The following is a 20095-nucleotide window of genomic DNA, read 5'->3' on the forward strand; positions in this document are numbered from 1 at the left end:
ATTTTAAACAGAATTCATTAGATCGACATACTTGTCCAATTTGCATTTTAATGCATTTCTTTATGTAGTTCACCCGGTTTGTTATGATCATTTACTGTATGTGATTAACTGAATCTACCGTTAAAATAATGTAATTGCTATAGTCGCAACAACCGGTAACGTTTAATAAGTCTCACGACTGCTTGCCATTCGCATAACAATTTATGTAACGTTGAGCACAGTACCGTTTTGTAGTGGGCGTGACTTCACGTCTTTGATAATTATTTTTCACACGGATTTTTATTTAATTTCTTTCCGTATTCGATCCTTGATGCACTATCTCTCACAATTCTTGCTATCTTGGGTACTATTTTAAATTGGAATCGAATCTAGTCGAGAACGCCTCGTAAATAATGCAGTACCTTCGTAAATTGCGAGCAAATATTTTGTACAATATGCATAAAAATCTATCTATTGTCCTACATTCTCCTTGATGCATAAGCTCAAGGATTAATTATTCGTTGCGACCGACTTGACACAGCTTCGTATTCCTCGAACATTTCAGCTCGTAATATCAGTGTTTCTTACTAAGAACGAAATATTCTTGGTATGCGAAGTGTTATTAACCCAAATATACTTATATCAAGATCTGCGTAAACAGAATTGAAGGCCCGCAAGCTTTCGCGCATATAGCATAGCTTAATGAACAGTTCAAGCGTTATTTTAATCTTTGACGCGCACAGATGAAAGTCTTACCGTTTAACAAAACACCTATTATAGCACCGCTCGGTGAGACTGCTATCAAACTCAGATTGTTCTCAAGCGAGGACATACAACAATATTCCTCTAACTCGAGGCAAGTGTCCTCGCTATCTGATATGAGTTCGATCGAATGGTTCAGTGGTTCGTCTCTGAAGAAGAATCGTCTGAGAAATTTTAGTATCCTAAGTTTGTCATCTTTGGTGACTACTTCGAGATGATAGTCCATGCCCATTCTTTCGTCGTTCGCTGAATCCGCCAGCTAGAACACGCAACAAACTAACAAGAGTTAGAAAAGTTTCAAATACGTTTGTCGACAAGAATTTATTTATAGAAAATTAAATGAAAGAGAGCAACAGTTCAGTAACTAGACTCCAGTTAATTGCTTGATATTGTAGCTCGGTACAAAGTAGCATAATTTGATCGCATGAGCTCTAAACAACTGTTGCAATATTGTATAAATATACGTAAATGTAACCTAATGCCATCAGAACAACAATTCATTGTTTTCGCGGCAACGGGAATTGAATTAGCGCTTTCACACACGCGACAATTAATGTGGTCCATTGAGCGCATGGCTCGCGACGCGATCCCATTTCTGCGACGTTTTATTTCGATCATCAATGATCGACACGGTGTTGTAGTTGATCTACTTTTATAATTCACAGTAACTATTAAGAGCGAAGATATATTGCGGAGCATAACTATAGCATTCAAACTCAGCTTCTGAAGATTTTTTTAACTTTCAAAGAGCGATTCGAGAAATCCCAGTTCATGATATGAAAGAGCATGGTAAATAGTAAATAGCGAATTTCAGATGAAAAATACTGAAGTTGGCTGGTGTATAATATCGAGATGAAAGCGGAAAACATTTTAAAATCATTCGAGGCTCGTGCTTGTCTTCTCCTAACCGGATTCATCCTGCGTATGGATGTACATATGTAGAATTCAAAGAGAATACCGTATTATATCACAATTTTTATTCAGCGATTCAGACCCTTGAATAATTTAGTCATTAGAACATGATGTACGTGGACAAAATTACGTATGATTAGATATTGCCAGGAATATGATACTTATGTTCATGGCTTTCCTTACATCACGGCAAATTTTGTAATTATCAAACTTTTGTAACAACGTATAGTTTAGTAGAACACAGTAGAAAAAAATATAATGTCGAAGCTCTGTTACGTACGCTAGGAGCTTACCGTGTATTTAGCAACTTTCGGCACATTTTTCACGAAATTGGTCTGGGTCTTGTTAGAGTCGATGAGAGTAAAATCAGCCAAGTCTGCGGTTTCCATGGTGAATATATTCTTGTAGATCGTTTATACTCAGGAGAGATCTCTTATATAAATTTCGGCAACGATACCGGCTGGACGCGATCGCGGCGTCTCATTCAGTGGACCACTGAAATGTAGAAATATCGCCGGTTTTGCCACACGAAGCCCGTTGTTGACGTCGAGGTGGTAATCTAACACTGCGCTTTGTGATAGGACGTCGTCACTCTTATATACGCTCAGTACGGGCAAAAGCCATTCTTACAGGTTCAGGGACAGGCGAACAGAAGTTTAGGATGTTTGAGATCGGAAACATAGGAATTTAATCGTCGGGATGACTGGCTCTTTCGTTTTTCTATGACCCCTGTCCTTTTTACGTTAAAAATAAGAAACTAGTCTTTTACTGAGCCACGAAGATTTTTCAAGCGGAATCGATATGCATCTTTTTCGAACAGGAAAGGATACTTTATGTAACGTACCGTTGTGCACGTTTGATTATCTCTTGCGATGTCGCGTCTCGTCGTGCCGTTAATTAATTCTTGTTTCGTTGCTTAATTATTGTTGGTCTACGATTCGTTACGAAAGGGAACACCGCCAAGGGAAGATCTGATATCCCAGTTATATATGTATTCGGCATGTACACGGTTTGTCATTTAATATCACTTAATGCAAATTGAGTGACGCGGAGAAAAACCAAGAAAAGAATGTTCGTTAAAAACACGTTAAGGCTTGCCTGAGACACGCGATCTGCGTTTGATAGAAATGTAAAAAAAGAACGAAATTACTATTTGTACCGATTGCTTTACAATACACCATAAAACCTGAATACGATTCAGCTATTGAACGCTATCCTCAAACCGTCCTGTGAACGTAATCATATCGCGTACGATGCTACAATTGTCACGTTTTCTCATTGTACTGGAGATATTGCAACGTGACAGGTAAATATAACAATTTCGCTTGTACGTACATACATAAAATATCGTCCAGACCTACAATCTTCCAGTATTTACATCGTCGAACGAACGCTACTTCCGCGAGTACAACGCTGTTTAATTCAAGTTTTCTGTACACATGCAACAATGAATCCGAAAAAATGATTCACCGACGTTTACCCGGAAATTAATCTTCAGTGTATTGACACACGATTCCGACACCGAAAAGCGATTAATTCGTGAAAATGTATGCCTTCGGAAAATTACCATTAATATCTTTCGAAGCATCTAGCCTCGAGCTTCGCGTGCCTCGAATAAACACAGAATCGGCAGACTTAAACGCGAATTGAAATACAATTTGTTTCAAACTGAACACATTCCGCCTGTTCTCTGCCAGTCGATTATTCATATGTGCAATAATGATCAAAAACTAGTGGAGTCATCGCTTAAAATTTCAAACAAGATAAAGACTTTCCGCTTCGAGGAGTAGAGACGTGATCCACCGTAATCCGGCACAAAAGAAATCTTCGACGAGGTACGAACCGGATTCGAAGTTTAAGGCTATTTACCCACGAATTATGCAATTTCATTGAATTGTACAAAACACGGAACGGACTCTGGGCCGGTCACGGAACTGTCGCCGATCTATACCCACGAAGGCCAACGAAGAGAACCGCGCGTTATAGTCGTACATTAGGTGGCATTCAATAATGTCGGTGTTCGATTCTTGCGCGCTGTCGAGTGTCGGTCTGCGTGGCCTCAAAAACAAAAGGAGAAGAAAAAAACAGCATTCTTGCAATAAAGTCAAGCTCGATGCGAGCTCTTGACACATTTTTTGTGCATTTTTCTAAACGCATTTACACGAGCAAGTCTGCCGTCCGGTGATCTTTTAAACGAGTCCGTGATAGACAGACAGCTTTACCCTGTAGACTAGTGTAAACTGTAGATAACAACACAGTAGGCAGTCGTGCAACGGGAATACAATCACTGCAGCGTTTGATCACGAGGCTCGATAAACGAGGCGATCGCTAACGTATGACAATGAATTATAACAATCGTCTGTTTGTTCTCGGAATACTTTCAAACCGGATTCGGTAGTAAGCGTCAAGCTCGGTGGTCAGCCGCTGATCTTTCCCCCGCGTACTCTTTCCTACGCATTTCGTGTTGTTTATCACGATTTCTCATCAGTCCAAACAAATTTGTTACAAATAGCGTAGTGAGATGAAACGATAACAATGCCGCGAACAAGTTTGAACAGGTGCGATATTTGCATCGCGTGATTTCATTGAAAAATGAGTGAACGGAACGGAATGAAAGGAGTGAGACAAACGTACACGGAAAGCCGTAGTGTCGAAGGATCAATTAATTTTAATTTATTTCAGAGTTATTACTGGCATTGACGATTATGCGAGCTCGTCGTGCTGCTTCATTACATCTCCACCTCGTCGTCGCAATTATTTGTCACTAATACTTGCTTACTCGCTAACCGATCGGACTTCTCTGTTCAACGGGAACCTGAATCGCTTGAAAACCGTAGTAGGATACGCGGTATCGTATGTACCGTTATCCAGAGCACCGAGTAACGTAAGCTGTATAAATTACAAAAAAATGTGTCGTGTTTTCAATCTGAATTTTTTTCAAAAGTAGTTCGCAGGTAGGATAACGTTCTTGCACCTTCTCTAAAAATTTCCAACCGACAGCGCGGTAGACTTGACCAATGTTCGGTGCCCGTTAATAATGCCCCTTCGGTATTATTCAATCAGTGATATAGTTAATCGTGACGTAACTACCCACCCGTTAAGAGATCGCGATACACGTTGGTTACACATATAAATGATTCTCAATCGAGAGAGGCGGTGCTAGATCCGTAAGTGGCAGGCCAATCAGAATAAGATACACCTTCTCTCGCAATGAAAATGCACTGACTGCACGTAGTTAAGATTACCTCGGGAATAAAGCACCTGTTTTAAAACGTTCCGATCCAATATTGAACAGCACCGTACGCTCCCCTTCCCTTCGAAGTAGATCCTCTCGCGTCTGATCATCGTCGTTCCGTTTCTACTCGCGATGAGCGAGAATACATCCCGACTTCTGACTTCACTAAAATAAACAGATTCGTCGGAATGATCGCACTGTCTTGTCATATATTTTATTGTCGTTGTCTTGTCTGCGACACAAAGTGCATAGCGACAATGGATATTCGATTATTCTAGATTGCCTTGAGACACTGGAGCGCAGTACGTCCAGTGCAATAAATCCACTAATCTGACATATAAATGCGCTAATTATCTGTGGTGAACCCTCTGTCTCTTGCTTGTCTTGGAATTAATTGACGATTTATGCGGGAAATTGCACGGGAAACGCCTTTTGATTGATCTGCGCGCTTATTTTCGAGGCAAGAGGTACACTCGCATACCGTTTACTGCACAACTTTGCAATTTTTATTCCGCAATCCGACACGATAAGCATCGCAGTTTATGTATTTACACAATTCCACATACAGCATAGTCTCGATCTATCACCTCTGATCTGATAGCGATTACGTAAAAGACTTTATTCATATTTCGTTACGTGATAACGATAAGTTCAACTATTAATTTGTTGAGCAAGCAATGATTGCAACGATAATTAAGGAGCAGAATCGAAGGGAGACAACAGCCGCAGCGAAAGAAGAAATGAATGCGTCGCACTTGACTGAATTCTTTCCCAACGTTCGATGCATAACAATTACTTGAGCGATGCTAAACAAAAAACTGCGGTTAACGCGATGCAGTTCCGTTCAGCGTGAGATATCTACGCCAAACGTCCCACCATGCGAACAGTGGTCGTGTCCCCTCGTTTATCTACGCGTGAATGTTCGTTCTCTTTAAATTCGCTCCAATGTTCGATAAACGGAAGGCTAGATCTGCTGCGCAGTAAATTCTTGGACTGCATCACGTGTATACACGTAAAACGAAGAAAATTTGTATTCGAACTTTGTACGCGATCGTCGTACATTCGATCGCGCAGTATCGTTGCGATCGAGGCTAATCTCGTTTAGAGTTCAGTCAAGCTCCCTCGTTCGGTCAGTCAGTCGGAAGCTACCGAAGCTAGATTTATCGGGGAAACTAGTTCCGTGAACGATGACCCCATTGTTTAGGACCACGACAGACGAATATTCCATTATGATCCAAGAATTGAAGTAAGTTTTACTTATACGTTTGTCCGAGGCAACTGATCGAGAAATTGCAAACTGCTTTAAAGGCTGGCCTCGGATGGATTAATTGAATCGTTCTCCGAATGATTGTCACCCCTCGGCTTGCCACCCAGCCTCGGTACGATGACAGACGTGATACGCATGATCGAAAAGTAGTTGACACCTGGTGTACAGGTGGCGAGTTCACACTTACCGTGCCGCGTGCAGACGTACGCAGCAGACAAAGAAATCCAGGTATTTGGTCGATTATTAAATCTCCTCTTCCGCTGGTCTCCCACGGTGCCTCCTCGTTACCTCCTCGTTACCTCCTCGATACCTCCTCGATACGTGACACTCTCCGGAGTCGACGAAACGAGACCAAATACCGAAGCGGAGCTGATTGATACAAATGCACCAGACGTGGTTCTAGGATATTTTGTACTTGGGACACGTGCACTGCTCCGAAAGCGAGGCGTATAATCGAATTACAGCTGACTCTGCCGGGACGAAATAATTCTTGTATACGGGTCGATTTGTTGTCCGCTCTTTTACTAAATCTGGATCATCTACTTGCGTCTTTTAATCATATCATTGACATTATCACCTAGCACTGTTCAACTAAATGCATAGATAACGTTATTAGCACCCAATCACTCCTCTTCTTCGCGCTCGGTCTACAATAATCGTTAAACCAACAAATGCAACTGCAGATTAGATGGAAAATCGAGTAGTACTGACCGAAGTTGAACGATGAACATTTCTATCGTTGCGTGTTAATATTTATCGGAGCAAGGGATCTTTGATGTTGCATGTTCGCTGGCGAATACGATTTAATGAAATTTTCTTAACCGAGAGAAAATGTTTGCGGCTATTTCCGTCCGTAAAACGCGATGCATCGCGGATTCGTCCGAGAATAGAAGCCAAAGGATCGAGGAGTGCACTGCCAATGTCAGTGGGGTGTTCGCTCCGCAACAGCGGATTTTCAGTGAGATAAATCGGTTTCCTTTGGCACGCACCGTCTTTCAACACCAAGCGCATAGGTATATCCGGTCAGTGAAACGTTCGTCTTTGAACTCTTCTAGCCTTTGCTCTATGCAATAAATCCGGTGATCGGATTACTCCAACACGTGAGGACATCGATTTATCGTTACACGCAACGAACTTGTTCGATGAACCAGTCAACTTGACCATGTTTTCAGTTCGCAGACGTTAAAAAAATCTCGCATTTGTTTGAACAAGTTTTATAAAAACGGAATCAATTAATTCCTCTGAGATAAAGATATCATTGACCTATACCCTACCGCGAGTTGTTCTCCTTTTATCTTTTTATTGTTAAAGGTAAGATATGTTGAGATGACATGATTTACCAAAGCGAGATACGTTATTTACATACCTGAAGAGGCGTCGAGCTTTCTAGGCAATCTTTCATCGTTTCGAAACACACGCGTCCCCTTCAGTCTATCGTCGACTACGCACTGCCAACGTGAGAACTTAGTTCGAGCAATAGGGAGGGCCATTAGCATCCGGCACGTAATATCCCTTCGACGACAGACCATATAAAGGGTAGACCCCGACTCTATTTTTCCATTGAATTTGATTAGGTCGCAAGATCTGGAACTATTAGTAATTGGGTCTGCGACGTGATGGCTGGACCGATCATAGAAACGCTCCCCAGCATCCACTTAGTCGTAACGAAATTAAGCAACCTAACTGTCTATCGCTTTATCATCCGTAACATCGCGTTCGGAGATTTAAATTAATGCTCATTCTCGCTAAATCCTTTAGCGGAAATTTTAATTAATTCTGTTTGATCTATTGCGAGGATAACCTGATATGACATAACATCTCAATCCGGTCTACTATCTCCGATATATCTGTTCGTTTATCTTTGCAAGCCTCGACTGGCCTGTTGTAAAATTTTATAAAGTACGAGCCGCTCGTAACTAGCCAATCAACACAGACCAACAGCTGTGTTTATTTACAAGCGTAATTGTACCTCACTATTATTATTTCCGCGGCATTAATTATGGAATGATACGAACACTTCGCCGATGCGATCTGCTCCGATAAAGTCACTTAACGTTATCTATAATTCTTTGCTGCGCTTATGTAAGTGGTGCAATTCGATAGACAAATTACTACTTGAAGTAAAAAAAGTAAATTATTATAGTAGAATGATTGATTATATTTCACGATAATTGAGTCTGGTTACGTCTTGCAAAGGTGTCGCCCAACAATATCGATGTCGAAAGATCTCATTTTTATTGGTGCTCATATCAACACCTATTATCTAAAATGACGATAAACGATACACCCTATATTCTATTAATTCGCATTCTGCGTCCTATTTTCATTCTATTACTTTTTTTCTTTTACATTCTCAAGCGAAAGCTACCATTGGTCTATTACAACTTGTAGGAGATCAACGTTAGCTTACAATCGCCAATGGGCGAAACCATCGACGCAGCGAGCAGTATTTTTTCATTCCATAAAATGCGGCTCATGAATCTTTTATACCAACATCCTTTTTTTAATTGCAAACACCGTCAGTATCATTATCGATACTTTGAAAACGATCGTGTCATCAATTATCCAGATAAGCCTTAGTTGATGCGCGCGAGGCAAAGATAAAAATTATACGTTTAACGATTCTTACCGGTAGTTTTCCAATGATACTCAATTACTTATTTCAACGTTCGAGAGAACGGTTTTTATGCATTTCCTTTTTAATCAACTCTTTATTTAATCGATGCTTTAACGATCTTATGATTATGATAATAATTTATGAGACGATAACGATTGGTCCCAACCAATCTAACACGTACCAGAACAAGAAAGATCATGTTCGTAACCTTTATTAAATCACCACCTTTCGTTAACAGTGCAATTTATGACATTATCAAGGATAACTACTATCCTCTATTCTAGTGGTATTTTTGTATTTTCTTGCCCAGTAAATGAACAGAGCTGCCTTGTACGGTGGTCTAATACCCGAGTTTTGCATCGTCATGTAGCTTGTATCATTGAAACGCTTATATTATAACGATATCACAGGAGAGCAATAGGCTGGCGGTTGCCCTTTCCCAAATTACTTTACCACCTGACATTTTGGCCTTTCTTTGGGCCATTGAAAGAGCAGGTCAGATAAAAATGTCAAAAATAGACCTTCGAACAGTAAATTCCATTTATGTATAATTATTCTCTACATTTGCAAAGTTCTATTACTTTAGCATTGACATTCAGTTAACATTTTTTGCTGGAAAATAGCAGAGGTGTGGCTTTAGTAACGACTAGAATTTATCTCAGTTATTTTCCATTGAATTCTACATATTAACGATACGATCACGACACTTTGATATAAAAGGAAAAACCTCATGGATTATGTATGCGAGAAAAAAATTTTAAGCTTATCATATTATTACATATTAAGTATCTTATCTATTTCTATTCTTTCCTTCTTAAGTATCGTGATTTTGTTGAGAATGTACAGAAGTTTATTTAATGTATGTATCTAAATGGGCTTTTACGCTACTGATCAAGATTTGAATTTAATTTTTGAGCGCACGCCACACGCTCGCAGTGCCGTGGAAGCAGCGTATACTTCTTCACTGTTCGATGATAATTGTAGAGAACTAACCTAATGGCAACTGTAATTTTATTCCCAACGCGGACGATAAAGTTGGAAGTGACAAAGAAATGGTAAAGCGGTTTTACAAATATAGGCAACCAAATATATGTCGACTTTTATTGATCAGACTATTTATTTTAGCTTAAAGGTTAATTATATAGTTATACAGTAGAAATTGGTTTACCTGTTATGAATGTTCATTGTTCTTGAGGAATGGCCAATTTCCCCGTGGATCGTGAATGCTTGATGCGCTCAGCCAGCGGTCGTCATGGCGACGAGCAATCATCTTCCCCCACTATTTAGGAACGTGCCCCTTCTGCGTCAGTCGTTCGCGAAGCCTCGCAGACGGTGGATCGTGGGTGTTCTGTCGTATTGGCCTTCAATGTCGGTCGTCCTTTCCTTGTTAACACCCTCACGTAGGGAAAAATTATAAAACAAACGAAGACAAACGGTGCGCCTCGGAAGCGTCGCCGTAAGTGTACGGTGCCGAATTTCATCACGGTGATTGACTCCGCTCCCGGTTCACCACTACACGGTCAATAATGAGGGACATGGCGGGCAAGATCGCCGAGTTGAAGTTCGAGGCACCCCTCGCACGTTTCGAGGAAGAAGACACGGCCAGCTTGAAAAACATGAATTTACTGACAGGTGCGAGACGATACGAGATGCGTATGTTACTTTTCCAGTACCCGGCTGTTCCCTCAATCCATGCTGCGTTTCGCCGTATGTGTACATTGTATATCGGTCACGGATTCTCCCGTTTTAACCTCGTCGCGGATCAAAGTTTATCGCGACGTTTTATAATCATAAATGTCTCTTTGTTACGGACGCGGTTACGTCAACCGGTAAGATTACCCAGGGCCTAACGGGTGGCTCGCGAAATTGGCAATCGAAGTCATGATTATCTTGGTCTCTCCCCTATCCTTGATTGCGATCGATTTAAGTCCTGGAAAGTGGGTGACGATCGTATACGTGCGATGCGAAAACTGTTCTAGAACGGACCGCGATTCTTTGCCTAAAAAAGGCGTTGCAGAGGTTGCGACCGGTGATACACAAGCGGAAATTTCGAAACCGAATGAGTTTGCTGGTAGCTTAAGCGCAGGGAACAGGTTTCGTTTGGGTACGTGAACGTGCGTGCACGCGTGGTCACGCTCATTTTGCGGACGTACAAATTAAATGACGAGGGTGGCTTGGTATAGGCAGCGGTGAAGAAGCGACCTTCGGGCGACAAACGCGCGACAAAAGGCTACGTCATGCGTGCAATTGGTGTCTAATATCCATCGCGTTCGCTTTAACTCCCATATCACTTTTCACGACATCGTAGAATCGCGCATCGTAGGAAATCTGGCCTCAAAACGCCGCCCAGCGATATTGAGAAATAGACGTATGAAACGCATATATGCTGTGTAAATGCACGTCTCCCGGCTCCTTCGTTAAAAAATCCTAGACATTTAATCCTAAAAACATTTGATCCCTTATGCGTCACTGGCGTCTGTACGCGAAAGTACGATCCATCGCGTTTATGTAACTAATAATATGCCCGTAGCTAATGTAAATTAATACTGCTTACCTTTTAAATCGAATCCTTTTATGTTTATTTGTTACTAACTTTCAAGGCTGGACTCAAGATTGAAGTCAAATATTTGCCTGAAATTGCTCATCATTTACATTTAAACTTGAACACAAGAGTTTTGTATTTGCGAAATGTTGTATAGACAAAAGATTTCCGATGCTTCGTATATACAAATAGTGGCCCAATATTATTTGTATGTACATACGACTTATCGCGTCCCATCGATCGACCTATCGTGTTTACTTTTTCCTCGATTCTATTAGAAACGATGACCGGAAGGCTGACGCGTTCGTTCTAAAAGTGGAACGCAAATCGATGAAAGGGACGTACGAACATTTATCAAGATTCTTTATTCTGTTTTACCACGTTTAGAACAATTGTTGGACACGAGTTTGAATACGAGTTATGGAGAGAATTGCAACGCGAACGAGCCCGTGACCACGCAGGAGAATGGCACGGATATTCTCCAAGAGGGGACGTTCAGCCCCTTCAGTGGTAGTCTCGAGGACCTTGTTAACACCTTCGACGAGAAGATAACATCCTGCTTCCGCGATTACGGTACGGACGTCGAATCTCTGGCACCCGTGCAAGTACGGACGCAGGAAGAAATTATGAACGAGTGCCAGTAAGTTTCTGGAGCATCCGCTCGGTTTTTTTATTAATTCCATCAGGGGTGGACGGAATAATCTATTTTTATTCTTGAAATGTTATAAGTAGTTCTTATAATTCAATGAACATATTTTTTAAAATGGAAACGATGTTCCATTCACCCTGTACAAAAACAAAAAAGGAAAAGTACAAATTATTACTTACAGTTAGATTATTACACGTGTGTAAATTAAAGATTCATTGGGTTGCTTTTCTTATTTGTGACGCTGATCGGTTTTTCAGAAACCGTTTACAAATACGAGAGTAACGTGCATAAACAAAATTGATGTTAGTACGTGCGCGATTGAGCAGTTTCTATTACCCTTGGGTCACGCGATATCTCCGGTATTACAGTTATACCGGTTTATACGTATGACTACCTTCGACGATTAAAAAAGTAAGACTGCTGCCTGGCGGTTTGCTAGGGGGTTTAATAAATACCCCTGGAGATTGTCCGAGTTATCGTATTCAGACTGTCGCGTTTACCTTGAAGTATCTATTACACTCGCACCATACAACTGCTATCCTATACTTCGATCCTCTTTATAAAATAATGATAGTCGTGCCAGTTCTTCACGAACGGAAGTAATAATTTACGGCCATCACCGTTACGATATTATTCGCACGTGAATAATAATTATCAGTCTCGTTCATTCAATATCATAATTCAAAATGCCGAGCTACTGACGTTTTGATGAAGCTTTTTACCAAACACTTTATTAGGTCGTGTAAATGAGGCGCAAACATTACACAATTAGTGATTTACATATATTCTGTAATATATTATATCCTGTTTGAGTAATCTCTTGTTGAGACGCTTTCTTCGACACGCGTTAAGGCACAAGCAGTTTCGCTCGGTAGCTTAAGTCTAAACACATCTAATACATACCGATATTATCGAAATTACCTTACTTCGTATGGTTTCATTGAGAAGCATTGTAACTGAATACATACGCCAACTCTCGAATTTGATACGCTTTAAGGAGTATTATCAAAAGATATCACACTCCTCTTATCTCGAAATGTGTTATTTTAAAATTGGGAATAACGAGTCCAGATTGTCAACCCTCTTATTGAGATAAGGTTTAATAATAACGGTTTAACGATATTTAATTGACTCCGAGGAAACATCTTTTCAAAGGGGATGTTCGTGTTCCCGATCCCCAAGATCTCGGTATCGATTTTCCAACTGAAAAAGTATGCCGCCACGAGTACTCTCTACATGACGGTTGCGGCGGGTTCTGCAGCTTTCTCTCCATGAAGTGGACAGGCCTCATAATGAGAAAGTAACACACCTTCTAATTAGACTATCGTCGCGCGGCGCGCGTCATGAGCTAATTGCTCCTTGATCGATCGATTCATACTTGACTTCTAAATTCCGTAAAAATTACGCGTTTTCTCATTTCTAGATTTGCGAATTCCTTTTTCTAATCGGTTCGATATCGTATTTACATGAACACATGGTTATTCCAAAAATAGTTGTACAACAAGGCTGTTGGAAAATTACAAGATAAATTGAGTTGTGTTAGTGTTAATTGTAGACCATTAAAATTGTTCGAAAAACGTTTAACAGGCTTCTGTAAGTATTTCGTTATAAAAGTCACAAGTAGCAGAATATATTTCACCACGTAACAAGTCTGGGCGCAGGTGAAGCTCAACGAAGCGCAAAATTGTATCTTCTTCGGTAACACTGACTAGCCGGCCGGGCCTCTCTTAAACTCGTTTCAACACTACAGGTTGTGCGTGAATTTCTTTGATGTCAAGTTTTTCCTGAAATTCGTCTAGACAGTCCGTTGCCTTTCATGGAACCGATCGACAGAGAAAAAAAGAAAATAGAGAATAGCTTGTATACCCTAGGATCCGAGTTGTGTCAAGGAAGAGTCTTTGAGATTGCATCAAGAACACAGAGAATTAACTTGCTCCCACCAGGGGAGGTTGAACCTGACCAGCCAATAGTTCTTTCAGGGTTGCGTACTTACATACCTGCTGCTGAAGCATGCTCGCCTACCTGAAACGTTCTTTCAGTTGAGACCTTTTCCTTTTTAATGGGTGGAGTTGTTAGGGAAATAAATCTAAATTCTTTCAGATTGCTTTGAATTTGTAATTGGAATTCCTTGAAAGGAACGTGCCTTTAAAAATTGTCAGATTTATGTAGAGTGTCAAAATGGATTTGAATTCCTTAAAAGAACTACAATTATAGTCTTATATATTGAAGAATGTAAGGGGTTAAATAAACGAACTATCTATAGCGACTATCTACCTCGGTACTATACCCGTCTTCGAGGAAAGCCGAGCCAAGCTCCACCCTTTCGGTTACGTAACGAACACTTCATCGAGATCGTTACTGAAATTCGAAACAAATTTTTCTAAATTCCAATAAACGAGAGTATCAAAAGTCTTGACTGTTGATGAGAAAAGGGGAGGTCAGTGGCCGAAGTTTGCACAGGTCAGACACGTGCGACAGCACGTGTGTCATTCGCCATCAGCACCGCTTTGATATGTATGCATCAAGCCGGAAAGAATAAACGCATCCGTGCGTGCGTATCCGGCGCATTGTTTCTAATCCAATTTGACACGAGATGAAATCCCTCTCGATGGGACACCCACGGAATGAAACGAGTCTCCGACCCTTGCACCAAGGTTTCGCGACTCCAAATAGGTGTTCGCCTTTGAACGCGGAACGGTAGCCTTCTTTTTACCTACCGAAAGACTTTCTCGCCCCGCGGCACGTAACTTCCTTTCCTTTTTTTCACGGCCCCCTTCCTTTTCAGGCCACAAGCTCTTTGGTAAGATCCCGTGTATACGTGCCTCGCACCATTCTATTCTTAATGACTTTGCGTAAAGCCTTGTAGCGTCGATTATGCGTGCTATTATGAATAAAGCGGTAATCGTTTGGAATGTATTATGTACGCACTCAACGTGTTCAACTCATTCAATTAAAGACAAAAATATACTTTATACGACGCTGTTTTTCAAGTATATTACAAAGTACGTAGAAAACGCTGGAGAATTGTTATAAAGAGCGGAAAAAGCCTCGGCGTAATTCAAGCTGGTAGAATACCGCAATCGGAGGCGGTAAGAAATCGTGCGTGATCGAATCGAAGGGGAAGGGTCCCATGAAAATTTGATCTCTGCGTTTTGTTCCGCCGTTCGTATCGAGCCACCCTCTGGGGATGGACAAACGTCAATAAAGCAGCGCACGCGCTCTACCCGACCCGTTGCTTCTCGACCATGTTTGTTCCTCTTCTTCGTGCCCGTTTTTCTTGACTCGATTTATTTAACTATACCGAGTAGAAAGATCTGGCGAAATGGTCCAGTTCCTTCGCATAGCAATGCGTTTCCTGTTTCTTTATAAAATTACCTATTGTGTATTATTAGAGTAATTGATCATTCACTGTAGATTTCGTACTAGTTCCGTTGATTTTTTTTCAAATTAGATGAAACAAGTTTCTTAATTGGATCGGAACGCTTTATTAGGCTTGAGCTATCGACGAAGACCCGTCGGTTTTTGCTTATAAGCCGTTTGCGTTACGCAACGGATAGTGCGCGAGGACTGTGCAAGCCTCGTCGTGGATCATTGAACTGTAGAATGAATTAATAAGCGAGGGGATACACTCGCCTTCTCGGAAATTCAATTTCACAACGTTTTTTCTCGTTCCACTTTGTTAGCAAAAGAAGATCCATAGATACAGGCTACTTTAAACGGTAACAGCGAAATCTGTTCGTTCTTCAAACTACTTTTCAATCATGCTGTATGAAATTCACATCAGCAACAATTCCCTCCGTAGAAAATCTAACAGGCCTTTGTTTAGGCGTCCGTTTCGGATGATGCGGATAACAACATACGCGCAGGATGAAGTCACTGCTTTAACGCACTTAACATTAATGAGAAACTCAAGTGGGTCGAATTGACCTCCATTTGTTAATCCAACACCATCGACCGGCCTGCTGTATGCGTCTGCATGCTCCTTTTATTTCCGAGTGCCGCTCGACCGTGCCATACTCCACATGACCAAGCATTAAGCAAGGAAAAAACTGAAGCGCAGTCCATTCAATCGATAGGAATAATTTAAAAAAAATTTTGAAGGTTACCAACGAACCATGAAGACCGTGCGCTTTTCCGTTATTTAAACATTATTCAATTTGTTCAGACGTTCAGGCTTCGCCAATTAGTCGCAGCAGGATAAAATTTAATTGAGCGAACGTGGGCGTAAAAATAACGTACAGAGGCCCGTTTGTTCGATCGCACGCGAACATCATTTAATCTGAATTGTTTACAAATCGAAGGCGTGAGGCGAGGAAGATCCGTCGATAGGACGGGCTCCGAGTCCAGCGGAAGTTCATTTCCTTAGAATGGGTGCATTGTTATCGAAATGATTTACACTTCGTTTTGCTCGGGATGAGAGATCTATCTACACCGTATGCCTGGCGTGTGTACGTGTGTACACGACCCGAGGAACGCCTACGATAGTCTGACAAGTGATTCACACGGTATCCTAGAAAACGAAGACCCAGCCGGAATGAACGTTTGTCTCCGTTGCGAAATCTTATCACGTCTTTTGCCAGGCGGTTAACGCGATAACACGTCTCTGGGAATCTACGTGAATGAGTACTGCTGCCGCGAAATTTAGATTATGAGTTCACACGATTATTCTACGTTCGATAAAATTATTGTTAACGCTGTTACACGATCGATTTAAAGATAGAACTGCTCCGCGGCTAGAATTGTGCCAATATTTTCTCACGAATCCTCGCTCCGAATTTCAAGACGCGCAGCGTCTACTATCAGGCACGTTCCTTCAGAATTATATACGCGGGATTGAATTTCATGGTAGATTCTGAGAAGCTGTTAAGCGTTAAGGATTAAAAATAGCCGCTGCGTTCGCTCGATTCACAGTTTTAAAACGTCATAGGACAATTCACGAGGAGGATATGAGTCAGCTGGTACGGTGTCCGCATAATTAGCAACACACCCAATGATGCTTAGTGCGTTCCGGAGAAGAAATTTGCTCCATTATTAATTGCCGCGTGTTCTAACGAAAGTTATTTTTTTTCTCTTTTTTTATAGAATGTGGTGGACGATTACTGGTACGTTTGGTAACATATTACCGATAGATTGGAGCAAATCGTATGCTAGAAAAATGCATATGCCCGCGCTTAATTTGAACGAAGCCCCAGTTCCGAATGAAAGGTAAGCATCTCGCTATGGCGTATCAAACGGATTTATTTATGTAACTTTGCTGCTTTTATTTCGACAAAAAATAAATAGAAACTTCAAGATCATAAGGACAATCTTTAATATATTTTTAATGTACTTACGTACATGAAGCCGCGACTAATGTTCGCAAATTGGACGCTTCTGTTTTGTTTGCTATAGACCAGAACTAGAGGATTTAAGTAGCGAAGATGAGGCTGTCGCAACTGATTTGGACATGCATGCTTTGATATTGTCCAGTAGTACAGATACTCATAGTCCAGAGGAACCTTTGAAGACTGCCGAAGAAGTTCTCCGTGAAATAGATGACATAATGCAGGTAAACATCGATTCTCGTATTCTCTTTTAATATATGTAGGACGAGAACAAATAAGTAATCTACTTTACGTAGGAGAGTCCATCGATGGAACGATCTCCGGATTCTGATGGATCTTTATTGGATAGCGACGAAGCGTTGGAGAGGAGCAGAGAGGTTCTGGGCTCTCCGTTGCACGAGAAAAGTATATTTTCATAAAGAGATCCGAAACAATAAACCATGTCGGAATTGGCCTCATAATACTGAACCACGGTCGTTTATTCTAGAATTAAAACAACTTACCTCCAGCCAACTCACTGAGCTGCTTGGGGAAATGGAATCACTAGTCGGAGCTCTCAGCGAAACTCTTATCGCGGAACTCGCATTGCGCGACGAACTCGAGTACGAGAAAGAACTCAAGAATCAGTTCATTTCGTTGTTGTTAGCAGTACAAAATCGACGAAGACAGCATCACGTCACGAAAAAGAGGAATCAAATGCAAAATGGTACTAGTCCTTTACCGCAACATAGATCGCTTCAAGAGTCTAAGGTAATTATCTCCGTGCAAAACAACTTTGATTGTGAACTGCACAATTTAATTTTGATGACGTTTCTTTCAGTATTTAACTACTGTAATTCCCTATCATACGGACAGTGGTCCACCGGATAACCAGGCCTTACAAGTTCTCATAAAAAGTAAGTATCAATGCTACACGTTCATCACGCATAATTCAAAATTTAACGTTAAATGTGTTTCAGTACTAAAAGCAATTAGTGAAGACAGCCCGACTGTACCTACACTGTTAACAGATTATATACTCAAAGGTAAATTTCATAAATTTCCTTGAATTAATTTTTCAAAAGATAAATGGTATGAAGAGACAATTCTTCTATTTTTCAGTATTATGCCCCACTTAGTGAGCGTATCGTAAATTCCTGCGAGGAGATCGGGGAATATTGGAATGAAAAATATGAATACAATTTACTCTCTTCTTGCCAGTACGCTTTCAGCCGTTGTTGTGCCGCATATTCTTGCGTTGAGGCAGGTGATTTTGCTTCTAAATTGTGTCTCGGACTACTCTGTGTCGACAGTAGAGTTTATAAGTAGAGTCCGCGGCACACACATCTAGTCTTACTTTATATATCATCACGTGTATATTATTTTACATAAGATACATTTCTAATAATCTATGTATGCGCTCTATGAAATACCTCTTAATCGTGTACGAATTATGAGAATCTTCGTTTTTGTATACGTCATCATGAATTTCGTGACAATTCATTTTTTTGTAATTTTTTGTACATAAAGATCTTGTCGAACATACGTGAGCAAATTTTACTATATCACTGGAAATATTATATATATATTTATGTAGAAAAATATACCTTATCGACTTGTAGATTATCGATACGAATTTTAGTGTATATTGTTGTATTGCCCAGAGTGTACCTAGAATTATCTGAGATCTTGTCGCGCAAAAATTGAAAGACGAAAGATACATCTTGTTGCTGGACTAACACACGAATTTGTACTTCAGATCAGTTTATTAACTACATGCAAGATCGTTATTAAACACAACTGTTCGTGTACAGCAACACGGTTGTTTCGCACATATTAAACCCATTGTGTTTGTTGGAAATAAAGAAATAAATTGAACAACCTTCTATATCTGTATATTTTATATATCAATCAACATTACCCATTTATAGAATTACCTATATCGAGATTTTTTACTATTTTATTCTTTTTAGCAATTTATTAAAATATTAGATCGTCATTAAAATTATGCAAGTGCAATGTAATCACGTGACAGTATGCATTCTATTTTTATCATAAATGCATTATTTTGAGTTTAAGATTACGTAATTGAATTTCAGTCGATTTTCAGCAGTATTTCTCTATCAATTTATTTATGATAATTAATACCAGAGAGGAACTGAGAGTGCTCACGGCCGGGTTTTGCGTGTTCCCCATACTAGTGCTGCCCCCAGCTATTTTTTGCAGGGATCTGACACGTTCAGTTCAACGTTTAGCATTTACCAGAACCAACTGGATTGAGATCTGCCCTGTCCAGTTCAACGTTTAGCATTTACTAAAACCAACTGCACAGAGATCTGCTCTGTCCAGTTCAACGTTTAGCGTTTACAAGAACCAACTGAACAGAGATCTGCCCTGCCCAGTTCAACGTTTAACATGTACTTATAAGGGAACGAAAGAACCATTTCAACGCTAGCAAATACGTAATGAAGACCAACCAATATTACGAAATGTTCACACTCGTATTGTTAATAATTGTAAATAATTGTAAGGACATTGTCTATATAAGTGAGCTTCGAAACGGGGTTACGGAAATAAAGATTGGATTTAATTCTTTTTTAATTGAGGCAAAACCAAATTTATTACGATCTGAAAAACGCCTGTGTTCCCTGTATACAGAAATTTGTATTTACTTTATATTCTGTTTGCATCGGATCGCCCCGTTGTTCTTCATCCGTTCGTATGCAACTATTGCAATTCCATTAATTTGAACCCGAATTTGTGGTACGCTTTCTAATTGTCTGAATTTAGTAAAAAATATTTATTTTAATTGCATATGTATCCAAGTAC

General features: G+C 40.4%; 2 protein-coding genes across 8 annotated transcripts in view; one reads left to right on the top strand and one right to left on the bottom strand.

Annotated features, from left to right (window-relative positions):
* LOC108627230 (dopamine N-acetyltransferase) overlaps positions 1-7668 on the bottom strand; it is a 9490-nt gene extending 1822 nt beyond the window's left edge. Inside the window, exons 1-4 of one of the 5 annotated variants that reach the window (XM_018028370.2) lie at positions 7522-7628; positions 6343-6625; positions 4915-5053; positions 736-1000 (exon numbers count right to left, since the gene is read on the bottom strand). In XM_018028370.2, coding sequence (XP_017883859.1) covers positions 736-1000; positions 4915-4998 — 349 coding nt within the window. In that variant the 5' untranslated portion in view covers positions 4999-5053; positions 6343-6625; positions 7522-7628. Of the gene's footprint in view, positions 1-735; positions 1001-1946; positions 2447-4898; positions 5054-6342; positions 6626-7521 lie in introns of those variants that run through there. The other 4 variants (XM_018028377.2, XM_018028376.2, XM_018028378.2 and 1 more) reach the window with 4 other exon arrangements.
* On the top strand, positions 6009-19154 carry Unc-76 (fasciculation and elongation protein Unc-76). Of its 3 annotated transcripts, XM_026815426.1 has the most exons (10): positions 6017-6134; positions 6197-6383; positions 11702-11954; positions 17046-17168; positions 17355-17511; positions 17584-17692; positions 17775-18037; positions 18108-18183; positions 18247-18312; positions 18389-19154. In XM_026815426.1, exons 2-10 carry the CDS (start codon positions 6233-6235, stop codon positions 18403-18405), a joined length of 1215 nt encoding a protein of 404 aa, XP_026671227.1. In that variant the 5' UTR covers positions 6017-6134; positions 6197-6232; the 3' UTR covers positions 18406-19154. The 3 variants fall into 3 exon arrangements, with proteins under 3 accessions (XP_026671228.1, XP_026671227.1, XP_017883876.1); XM_026815427.1 differs by lacking the exon at positions 17046-17168 and having other exon boundaries at positions 6009-6134; XM_018028387.2 differs by lacking the exons at positions 6017-6134; positions 6197-6383 and adding an exon at positions 10061-10404.
* Positions 19155-20095: the final 941 nt, after the last annotated feature.

Source organism: Ceratina calcarata, unplaced genomic scaffold, assembly GCF_001652005.2.
Source record: "Ceratina calcarata isolate Rehan_Ccalc_2016 unplaced genomic scaffold, ASM165200v1 scaffold449.2, whole genome shotgun sequence".
NCBI lineage: Eukaryota > Metazoa > Arthropoda > Insecta > Hymenoptera > Apidae > Ceratina > Ceratina calcarata.